The sequence below is a fragment of the Suncus etruscus genome, chromosome 17 (assembly GCF_024139225.1).
Source record: "Suncus etruscus isolate mSunEtr1 chromosome 17, mSunEtr1.pri.cur, whole genome shotgun sequence".
Lineage (NCBI taxonomy): Eukaryota > Metazoa > Chordata > Mammalia > Eulipotyphla > Soricidae > Suncus > Suncus etruscus.
Window position 1 is genome coordinate 25,143,463 of NC_064864.1, and position 12,347 is coordinate 25,155,809.

Here is a 12,347-nt window from a genome sequence, read left to right on the forward strand (position 1 = left end):
AACCTAGCGGCCGGTTCCCCCTAGCCATCTCCCATGCAAGCCAGTATCGGAATGCGGCTGCAGCGGGGCATCCCGCATCCCGGGTGCGGGCGGCCCTGAAGACGGGCGGGCGGGCAGGCGGGCGCGGGCGGGTCCTCCGGGAAGCCAAGCCAGCCCGGGGCGCGGCACCCGGAGGATGCTGCTGGAGCAGCGGACAGCGGCGGGAGCAGCATCAGCATCCTGGGCAGCTTCAGCATCCTCGGCAGCGGCAGCAGCGGCAGCAGCTATCTAGCCCGGGCGTGCAGGGAGGCCGCCGGGCAGGATGCAGACGCGCCCCGCCGCTCCCTAAAGCTTCCTTGGGGGGGGGGTCCCCGTCTCGTCTGGGCTGGGCTGCTCTCCGTTTGGGCCCGCTCCGGCTTCCCGCATCGCTCCCCGCCGCCCCCCACCTCTCCACCCTCTCCCCCATCACCGCCCGCCTCTCTGGGGGAGGGGCGTGGGGGGCAGGGAGCCTTTTTTTTTTCTTTTTTTTTTTTTTTTGCATGCGGCCGCTGCTTGCCTGCCTGCCTGCCTGCTTGCTTGCACCCGAGCCCGTGCCCGTGCCGCCGCTGTTTGGAGCCCACCCGCCCCCGCGCGCCCCGCGCCCCGCGCCCGCACCCGGTGGGTCCCCATGCCTCTGGCGCGCGGCCCTCCAAGGGGGCGAAGGTGAAGACCGGCTCCTAGGATGAGTGAAGGCGCGGCCGCTGCTGTCGCCTCGCCCCCGGGAGCCGCTGCCTCGGCCGACGAGGGCACCACGGCGGCGGTGGTGGTGGCGGCGGCAGGGGCCGGGGCAGGAGCGGCGGGTGGGGGCCCGGACGGCGGCGGCGGCAGCGGCGAAGAAGGGGCGGCCGAGCCCCCCCGGGAGTTACGCTGCAGCGACTGCATCGTGTGGAACCGGCAGCAGACGTGGCTGTGCGTGGTGCCTCTGTTCATCGGCTTCATCGGCCTGGGGCTCAGCCTCATGCTGCTCAAATGGATCGTGGTGGGCTCCGTCCAGGAGTACGTGCCCACCGACTTGGTGGACTCCAAAGGCATGGGCCAGGACCCCTTCTTCCTCTCCAAGCCCAGCTCCTTCCCCAAAGCCATGGAGACCACCACCACCACCACCACCACGACCACTACTCCTACTGCCACCGCGTCCCCTGGCACCCCTGGGGCCGGCGGCGGCGGTGCCTCCTCTTCCTCTTCCAGAACGCCCAACCGGATTAGTACCCGCTTGAGCACCATCACGCGCGCCCCTACTCGCTTCCCCGGGCACCGGGTGCCCATCAGGGCCAGCCCGCGTTCCACCACGGTTCGGAATACTGCGGTGCCCCCGACGGTTCTGTCCTCCACCACTACCACCACCACCAAGGCTCCTTTCTTCAGTAGCAGCAGCAGCACGCCGGGTTCCCGACCTCCAGGGCCTGGGACCCCCAATACTGAGGCCATGCCCTCTTGGCCCACTGCGGCATATGCTACCTCCTCCTACCTTCATGACTCTACTCCCTCCTGGACCCTATCACCCTTTCAGGATGCTGTCTCCTCCTCTTCTTCCTCCTCTTCCTCCTCCCCCACCACGACCACAGCAGAAGCTATCACCAGCCCCAAATTTCGTAAGTACACTCTCTCTTGAGAGATACCTCTGGCTTGCCCCAGAGCCCCCCCACAATCTCCAGACGTCTGTTTTCTGCCTGCACTCGCTCCTCTCTCCTCTCTTCTCTCTGCCTCTCCCACCCCCTTTGCTCTCCCCCCATCCAAATTGGTTTGGAACCCTGAGGATGTTGAAGGCTGGCCGTGTGTGTGTGTGTGTGTGTGTGTGTGTGTGTGTGTGTGTGTGTGTGTGTGGCCATGACAAGCTGAGGGAGACTTTTAAGCTCCTAAGTGAGTCCTGAACAAGAGTTAAGTCCCCATAAAGGGTTAACGCAAGTGTGTTCCTAGCTCCCGGCCTGCCTGTCCGCTGCCCTGCAAGCCTGGGGACCAGGCTCCCAAGAGGAGCTGGGGCTGGAAGGAGGGGCCTTCTCTTAGATCTGAGCGACCCCCACTCCAGGTTGGAGAGAAAGCAAAGTACCAGCAAACGGACTGACCCACAAAGGAAGTTCTGTCCTAGTGGGGAGGTCGGAGTGTGTGTGTGTGTGTGTGTGTGTGTGTGTGTGTGTGTGTTGGTCTGATGGAGATGTTGGAAGCTGAAGACTGTCCAGCTGCCCTGATCTGGTCAGGTACCAGAAAGGGTTAATGAAAGGGGAAGCACCATTGAGGGTTAAACTAGTACCCAACTATTCATCCTGCTTTCTGCCCAGCTCCTAGGTGTGGGCATTGATTCTGTGGCCTGTGAGAGTGGGTTAACTTCGGGGGGGGGGTATGAAGGGAGCCCTGCAGAGATACCCCTCTAGGGTCCTGTGTGTATGTGTGTGTGTGTTTGAAAATTTCTGCTCACCCAGGTTTTGCTTTTTTTCTCCAAAGGTGGGGTGTCCACCTCGATTCCCTCCAACTGTGCTTGAAAAAATAGAGGCCAGGATGGGAGTTCTGGGTGCTCAGCAATAGGAATAACCACCCCCTTTGAAACAGGCCACCCTTGGAATATAGCTTCTTCCACCTGGGTTCCCCACTGCCAGGACTAGTCCCTTTACCCCAAGAATGAGAGCTTTCTATTGATTTGTATGGGAGGCGTGCATTTTATTTTTTTGTATTTTTATAAATGTTTGATGACTAACTGAACTCCCACTCCACCCCACACTGTATTCTAAAGAAATCTTAGGGTGCATCTTAATCTGACTTTTGATAAAGGCCTGGGAACAATTTGTGCAACCTGTGAAGGTTATTTAGGACAAACCCCTAGCCTGCTAGCTCAAGTTCTGTGCGAGACTGTTCTCCCCAAACTGTCTGCATGCTGTCCTTCTATTGTGTTGCTGTTTTGAGCCCTAACAGCTGGAAAAGTGCTCATCTTTAAGTCTTCATTGCAAATAGCCGGGTTGTTCTCAGTCTTCTGGTAATTTTTCATTTCTTCTAACCTCCAGGCTTATCCCGAATCTTATTTAACCCTTGAAACTTTTTTTTTTTAAGGATTTAATGCGTTTGTGGTTATTGTCTAAGACAAATTCCTATGCCCATTCTATGCTCTGAAGAATAAATAGGCTAGAGGCTCAGCTGAAAACTAGGGAGAAGAGGGGCAGGAGGGAATTTGCTACCAACCAGAATGGCAGTCAGAGCCCTAACTTGCAGCTTCTCTCTCTTTTGGATGAAGCAGCTGGGTTTCTTTTTTTTTTTTTTTTTTTTTTTTTTTATTTTATTGAGAGCACATTTTTCTCTGGAGCTTTTTTGCCGCTTCTCAGCAAATGTCCCTCGAGTTTTATGGAAGGATGAAGAACAGGCAGTGTATGTGCGAACATAGATTGCGTGCCACAAAAATAGATGTCTATCTTGAAGAATGTGGATGAAAGAAAGAAAAGACACCTAACCTTTTCCTTTGATGCAGTGGGCATGCATAATGGAGTGTGGGTGTATATCCCCACCTCGGATGTGTTGAGGGACCTGTAGAAAGTGGGGACTCTGTCATGTTCTTTCTCAGTTGGTTTCTTGTGATCCATCTTGGAGGGATAGAAAGAAAAGTCCAGGATCATTATTTCTACCCCTCAGTGCTCCCTCCCTCCATACTGTAGAAGGGAATGGCAGCCTGTTTAATAAGTAATGATTATTGACAGGGCTCTCAGCCCCAAGGAAAAGGGGGAGGGGGAACACTGTAAACGGTGTCAATGTTCACACAGACACAGAAGCACATATTTGTTTCATGTGCATCTGAAGCCCAACCCTTGCTCATTTGAAAGCCTTAATGAGGAGAGGAATTGAATTAAGGGAGAGAAGGCGAAGATGCAGATCCAGCAGAAACTGACCTGGTTTGCATAGCTCACCCAGGGAAATTTTAATGAAAGGAAAATTATGTAGTTCCTATAAAAGATAAGCTGGAATAGGCAGGGTAGAGGGTAATTTAAAGAACAACAATAGTTTAATCCTTATTATATTATTGTTTCAAGATTACAGGATGACTCCCAGAAGGAAATGAGGATTTTAAGGGAGGCACTGGCAGCACTGCTACTGTGGGTCGTAGAATAGGAATATCTGGCATTTATGTGTTTGCTTGTTTTGAATAGATAACTAAAGTTCCTGGGAGAGAAATTCCTTCTTTTCTCACCTCCCACCACCAGACTTAAGTCGATTTTCTTTCTTTTCTTTTATTCTATTTAGGGAAACATCCTAGATTGTGTTTTCGCACCTGAAGATGCTGTGTTTATCTGTGACCGACTTCAGATTCTTTAATGGCCAAGGGTTTTTGCTCTTAAATCGGCTTGTCGAATAATGCCTTTGTGTTTAACTTAGGTTAGTCAGAAGGACATTATCTGTAAAGGCAGCATGGCTCTTTGGAGTAGAAGAGACAAGTTCACTTTAGAAAAACCATACTGATGTATAATAGATTTTCTCTAGAAAAGGCTATTTTTAATCTTGGGGATGCCCTGATTGGAGACACTCTCATTTTCTATAGCAGGACATACTAAGATTGAACTTGGAAGGCAAGAGGCATGAAAAGCTCTTAAAGGTTGACTCCATACTTCTCATCCTCCGATCTTTACACCACAAACTGGAACCAGAGCTTTCTTCTGTGTTATTGGAATCTTTTAGACACCCAGTTGGCTATTCAGGACTTTAGACACTTGGAGATTATTTCAGTGGAAACAAATTTGAAGGATTTTACACCTGAAACTGTAGGTTATTTTACAGATATTGCAAGCTAAAGAGAGGGTCATTAATAACAGTAGAGAAAGAGTGATTTTTGACTGTCTTAAAAATAGGATTTTATGGCACATTAAGTGGTCTTTTTAAATTACCCAAGTTTACATAGATGACTAATGTCATTGCAAAGGGAGATTATTATCATGTTTAACTGAAAGCATTGTTTATCAGGAAAAAGACTTTTGTCATTGGTCAATTTGGTTACTAAAGGTCATGGCCTAATATTTTGGAATTATTGTTTGGATCTTATTTGTTGAATATATCATTAATTACTGTAAGATCACACACCTTGAATAATTAGGGAAGATATAAATGTGAAATTTATGGGATGTTTAAATGTAGTTTAGAGTTGACTTTAATGTGATGTAAAATTTAAATACAAACTCTCTAGTTATACCTATTGGTTTCTATAAGAGTCTTTGATCAAATTGATACTTTTTCTGTAATTTTCAGCATTTTATACATTCAGTGTCACTTTGGTTGCTTTATAAGCAGTCTTCAATGTAATTAGTGAAATAAAAATGCTCTTAAATATGGTTTATGTCCATGAATTGAGTTCTTCCAAAGAATTTTACTGTAGAAGATGCTTATTACTACCCCCAGTTTTCTTTGGTTGCCAAAATAGGAGGATTAAGGCTAAAATCAACGTTTCTTAAATTAAGGGCATTTTTATGAGTATATGCTAGAGTGTAAGTATGTTGTGATTTATATTGACATTGGTAGACTAATACAATATTTTGAGACTTTTGTGCTTTAATCAGTTGCATTTGTGTTTTATACTCTTTAGAATGTTGCACTTCATAATTCATCCAGCAAACTATGGAAGTGAGCAAAAGTTGTTGGCAGAGTTCTCATTGGGATGTTTTTAGATTGGTATCAATGGATTAATAACATGGGTCTTAGAGTCTCATAACTGTGTAATTTTTCTGGGGGTCTTTTCTTTCTTCCTCTGTCCCTTTGTTCCTCCCACAGTTCCTCCTTCAGTCCCTCCCTTTAGTTCCACTTACCGCACTCCCTTTATTTCCTCCCTCCCTCCCTCCCTCCCTTGCTACCCCCCCACCCTCCTCCCTCCCTCCCTCCCTCCCTCCCTCCCTCCCTCCCTCCCTCCCTCCCTCCCTCCCTTCCTTCCTTCCTTCCTTCCTTCCTTCCTTCCTTCCTTCCTTCCTTCCTTCCTTCCTTCCTTCCTTCCTTCCATTGACAGCGCTAAAAACTCCCAATTTTTTTTTATATTCTATGACTAAAAACATCAACTTTTCTATTTAGATTGTGTCAACAAGAAATGCGCTGTTGTTGGTTTCAAATCAGTGCTATCTCTGGAGATATATAACATGCATGGGGATAAGATCTCTCTTCCCCGAGGAATATTTGTTTGCCCTTCCTTCCCCCCTGAAGAAAATTCATATTGAATCTACTTCTTTCTCAGAAAGTCTTTCCTCATAAGCACTCAGCCTGTATCCTACATATCAATATTCTATCTAGGGTAGAATGTGAAAGTTGGCCCTGAAATGCGAAAGAGCAAAGGAAGAGCCATAAATCTAAGTCAATAAAAATAATTTGAATTGTTCGTGAGTAGGATTGAAATTCATTTTTCTCCCTTTCTGTTTGTATCTTCAGACTTGATATAAGATGAGGCATGACACATGAAATGTGTTGACCTGCTACTGAGACCTTTTGAGTTTGTAGTAATTTTACTTGTCTTCATTGAAGCAAGTATTTCCTTTAGCACCAACTGTACAGTGAAGACAAAAGTGAGGCAGACACTGTGTGGAAAGGTTATTGATAGCTGAATGAAAATGGACTTGATAGGTAGAGCTTCCCTTCTGTGCAATTATTAGTAAAATTCTTCTGACAGTTGTTTAGTTTTGTTGTTCATTTTCACATTCCTGCCATCCCTAATCTTTCATGAAATTGAATCATGGGTCTGTCTGAGGGTTCCCTTTTTAAAGTTTTATTTCCTAGCTTATAAGAAATAGTACTGAAAAGTGTTTTCTTAGGTCATCTGAACAACTGTCATTTCAAGTTGTTTGAAAGTCACCTATTATGTTTAAGTTTATGTTGAGAGTCAAGAAAAATTCCTACCCATTTAGCCCTTTGCATTATTAAGCTCTATTTATGTTTAGTTTTAATTAAAAATGTTAAAACTTTCATATCTTAGTGTAAGATTCATGGCTACTTTTTGCCCACAAAGATAGTATACTTTTTTTTTTTATTTTGGAGCCACATCTTGTGATGCTCAGAAATTGTGAGCTCAGAAATTGCTCCTGGCTTGGGGGAACCATATGGAATTCTGGGAATCAAACCAAGTTCTGTCCTGAATCTGCCTTGTGCAAGGTGAATGCCCTACCACTGTGCTATTGCTCTGGCCCCATACTATACAATTTTGACAGCACCTTTTTGATTCTACAAAGATGATGGGGAAACATCTGAATGTTAAGTAGGATATGTTTATATCATTATGTTGTTTTCATAATGCAGACTATGTGCATTGACATTTTAATTCATTTTAAAGAATATTAAACATCATTGTTGGCATTGTAATGCTGGCAGTTAAATGGTTAATTCAAAGTAAATGTGAAAGCAATGACTAAGAAAGTCAAAAATTAAAAGGCTGCTTAAAACTCTACAGCATTCATTTTATTTTAGTAGAGGACCAACTTTTTGGAGGTGTTATGTCTATTCATTTAACAAATGAATAGATATACATAAAGTATTTACTTTCCTCATCCATATCAGTCAAAAACTCTCATAATGTTTTTTCTTTTAAGGCACTGAGGTGAAAGCTAAACCCAGATTTTCATAAATATTATAGCCTACCCATGTCCTGATAATCTTTGACAATTTCTTATCTGTATGTTTCAGGTCGTATCAGATATCTTAGAAAAATTTATCATTTCTTTAAAAACTTCATTTTAGTAAAAACTTCTGTTATCTTTCAAGCCCACAATCACCTGTCAAATAAGTGACTTAAACTTTAACCACATAATTATCGAAGAAATAACTGGTATAAATATGCTTGTTACCTATGATCTGTTGAGTACGGAACACCCCCTTGCTGTGCCAACACCCCCAGTGTTGGTAAGTGCACAGCCTAACTGGGGACTGCAGACTTCTGAAGGCTTTCTTAAAAAGTGGCTTGGTGCCTGTCACATGTTGTCCCTGCAGTGGCATGTTGGTATTCAGCACACTGGAGGCATGGCAGAGATGGCCTAGGAGAACCAGGGTAAAAAAAATGCCTCCTGTAGTAGGCAATGGGATTAAAGATGAGTGCGTTATTTTGGCTCTTTTGTTGTATACTGTCAATGAGGTTTTGAAAGGAAATAGCCAAATCCATAGCCTTGAATCCTCTGATAGCTTTTCAGCCTCAAAGAAAGAATTTAATCTCTTAGAACTCTAGCTTCCTTTGTAGAATAATGAACATGACGACAGCAACCTGCCTCCTATACCTGTAAAAGAGACAATAAGCTGCAAGGCTGCTTTTTTATGTCAAGAGAAATGAGAATTGTATAGACTGGATATTTTCATCCAAGAACGTATCATGTTATTGAACTCAGTTGAAAAATTAGCGCTATCTTGTTCTCTAGCTTGAGGGGTATTTTATTCAAGTGCAAAATTTTTGTTCTTGTATGTCCTTGTTCTCTTCTTTGTTCCACACATTTGTGCTCAGTGGATATGGGTATGAAATATACCTGCTATCACTTTCTAAGCTGAGTCACAAACCTGAGGCCCACCAATTTTCTTGATAGAAGTCATAAAGCTAGTTTGGAAGTATGTTGATCAAAGTGAACAAGTGATTGGGAAAATGAATAATGTTTTGGGAAGCAAAAGGAAATCAGGTTTTTCATGAAAATAAGAATATCTCCTGGCTCTCCCTTTGTCCTATTCCCACTGCTTATTATTGTCCAGTCTTTGAAGTTTGGAGAGAACTTCAGAAAAGTGGGTTATGCCTGGGGAGCAAAAAGTGGTTCAGTGGCTATGTACTTCCTTCCCTTGGAGGTCTGGACCTGTGAGTTCAGTCACTGGTGCCACTGTATAAACCAAGGGTCATCATGGCAGTTTTGCTGTTTGTGAGCATTGCAACTAAAGGAGGATGAACACCAATGGAGACATGAACAAACTGTTTTAAAGAAGCAAGGGAGAGGAAAAAGGGAAAAATATTGCATTCTGTCGCCTCCCAATTTAGGGTTTATTCTAGTTGAGATTCTAGAAGAACAATGATCAACTGAGGGCCATGAGGGTCCCCAGAAAATTTCAAGCCAACTAAGGGTAAAGTTTGTGATTGTACTTGTTTTATGGACAGTGTGGCAAATTTTCTTTTGGTGCTAAAGAAAGGAGTTCATTTTGGATGCAGCTGACCCTGATTAGATCCAGGGCTCTGCATATGGTTCTCTGATCACCTCCAGAGGTCATTCTCAAGATCAGAGTCAGGGCTGGCTCTTGAGATCTTCTGGGTTTGCCTCTCATCCCAAAAATTCAAGAAAAGAAAATTTTATAAATGAGAGGCCACAGGACGGAAACAAGGGTAGTAGGGGCCAGGGTGGCAAACAGCTTGAGAACCACTGTTTTAAGAGGATGAATAGGTTGCTTGCATCCATAAAAGAGATGTTTACATGTTCCCAATTTCATGGGGGAAGTTTAATATTAGCATTTGGAAAGCATTTTGCTTCAAGGCTGTTTGTTGGAAATGCCATCCTGCATTATATTTCAAAGTATTACTTTTTGTTATGTCTTTATTTTGTAAGACAGGTTGGTGATTGTATATAAATCATAGATTGCCATTTCTCAGCATAAAAAAGAGGGTTAGCCAGAAACAGTCCTGCAAACTGAATTCAGAATTAAGTTTAATAATAGAAGCATAGCAGCTTCCATAGGTAAGATTTTTTTTTCTTTGAGGCCTTTTCCTAGAAGCGAAAGTATGTAATATAGAGTCAATATTGCTTACAAAAGCATTAAAATAAAATCAAAACATCCAAACCTGTGTCTAGACATAGACTTGTATATATATATATATATTGTGTATATACACACACACACATATATATATATAAATACAAGTATATGTACATGCCTACAAAGGACTATGTGTTTGTCGTTTATATTGTCCTAACCCTTTTATAAGAATTTTTTAACATTTTAGTCTACCTTATAAGATACACTTCCAAAAATTATATTTGATCTTCATGGAGTGAGAATTTTCATTAAGGGAAAATTTTGAATTATTATACTATGGATTTGTATTTTGCTTTTAGAAATGTGGAAATAGTTTTTATAGACCCTTAATCTTTGGGTGGACTTGAAAGGAGTTGACAGTTTAGATAACAACTTGAGCTGCTGTTTGTGGGTAAAACCATGTGCAGGAAGTCCACTCCTTCACATACATTGTCTTATTTACTGAAGCAAAAGTTCAATCATGATAATTTTTTGGTCAATGAGCTATTAGTCTGCAAGTGTGAAAAGTTTGCAAAACACTGCGTTTGTAGACTAAATATGATTGTTTGAACCAGGGAGGACTTGAGTCAATTTGGGGCTAGAAGTATTTAAAAGGTTTGTCTAAAATCTGTGTAAGTGGCATGGTATAAAGATTAGGAGGATCCAGAGATAATTTTATAGGTAATTTCACCTCAAATCTCACTCATTTGCAGTGTCCCCATGACTCTCTGTGAATATGTGCCTCTTTTTTTAAGCATTTAGTCTGTTTACAGGACATTGCTCTGACATACATTAGATAAGGCACATCTTTACTTTAATAAAGGGAGTATATATACACATACATATATATATATATATATATATATATATATGTATACCTGTGTAGTTTATGTGTATGTATACCATGTTGCAGTTTTTAGATCAAGGAGAAAATAAGGAAATATCTCAACAAAGATAGAAAAATGTGTCTCTCTAAACTTCTATTTCTGAGTTAGCTTTAATCCTGTACTTTTTTTTTATAGCTGCTTATAGATGATTCAGTAGAATAGTAACAGAGTAGAGCTACACGTTTCCTCTCCCTCCACCAGCTACAGTCACAGCCACAGTCAGCTTCTCTGCCCATCTTAACTTTCTTTTAATGACAGTGTCTACAGCTATTGAGGATTAGGCAATGAAAATGTGTCAGAAAACATTTGGGTGATAGTCTTGTAGTTTTGCAGAATACTTAGACCAAAACTATTGAATATATTTTGGGTATTGTATGCATTTTTTTCTACCAAGCACCTGTATTTCCACTTAAAATCACACAACAGACATCTATCATTAGTCAGCTTAGCACTAGCCAACACTTTTAGGAAGATTTGAGACTCTGATAGTCTGTAGTAACTCAACAGTGTTTTCTTTTTAAAAATATCTGTGTAGCAATGGTTCCTAAAAATCATAATGTTTGGTTGACATAAAAGAAAATTGTGTTTTAATTCATCCAAATTTATAAGAGTAAAAATGGGTCAGATATTAAAATGAGATACTGTCTTTTGAGTTTTTATGTAAAAGTAAAGGGATAAGGGAGTAGAGCGATAGCACAGCAGTAGGGCCTTTGCCTTGCATGTGGCTGACCCAGGACGGACCTGGATTCAATCCTAGGCATCCCATATGGTCCCCCAAGCCAGGAGCAATTTCTGCGTAGATAGCCAGGAGTAACCACTGAGCATCACTGGGTGTGTTCCCCCTCAAAAAATAGCAAGAAAAAAAATGTAGGGATAATATGGATATTTTAATGCCAGGAGACCAGTGCCATCATAACCTTAATACTATGAGTGACCAAGAAAGACAACTGTTTTTGTTCATTTGTATAATCTAGAGATTTAGGAATTAAAAAATGTACAAAGTGGGATACAAAAAGTTTTTATTAAATGTAATCTTTCCTGATTCCTGAAAGTCAATTTAAATGACTTTCAAAGGTTTGAGAGTCTCTAATTCTGTAATACCAAACTGGCACTGGCCCAATCCATGCTGTATTGCCACAGTTGGAGTGGGGAGGGCTTTCTTGCCTTCCCTAAATAAAAGGTGTGCTTAATTGTATTAATTCCCACACCTTTTTATGCTGGTTGTTTCTATTACTATAATTAGGTAATGTTTTTAAATACTTTGCAAGCCAATGAATTAATTGTGGTTTCTATTAGAACTAAGTTGATTAGTCTGGATATATTCCATACATCTAAAGTCACCTGAAAAAAATGTTGTTGAGGCTGTGGGCATATTTTTATACATTTATATATCTTGAAACAGTCTGTACTTGGATTATTTCACCTGGCTTTAAGTTCTCATGTTACACTAAATAAGCTAAAACTGAAAAATCGTAGTATGTTTACTTCTGTTTACTTGTCATGAGTTGACTCATTAGAAATTACTAAACCTCTGAAAAAGTAATGAATAAACTGCATGAATGAGTTCAGCAGTTAGCCTTGGTTCTGTGAACATTTTAAAATATTTAAGTGCGCATCTTTATTGGTGGCATTAGTTCAAGTGTTGCCGGGTTTGGAATCCTGCTGTGAAATCCAGATGTGCTAAACATGCAAAAGTCTTTCATTTGCTCATGGGAAACAATCCCTTATTGAAGATAGCACATCTTCCTCAGCCTT

The 12,347-nt window shown here is 42.3% G+C and overlaps 1 protein-coding gene across 2 annotated transcripts in view; it reads left to right on the top strand.

Annotated features, from left to right (window-relative positions):
- Nucleotides 1-605: 605 nt before the first annotated feature.
- NRG3 (neuregulin 3) overlaps nucleotides 606-12,347 on the top strand; it is a 1,117,732-nt gene continuing 1,105,990 nt past the window's right edge. For both annotated transcript variants that reach the window (XM_049790772.1, XM_049790773.1), the window contains exon 1: nucleotides 606-1,610. In XM_049790772.1, coding sequence (XP_049646729.1) covers nucleotides 701-1,610 — 910 coding nt within the window. In that variant the 5' untranslated portion in view covers nucleotides 606-700. The remainder of the gene's footprint in view (nucleotides 1,611-12,347) is intronic.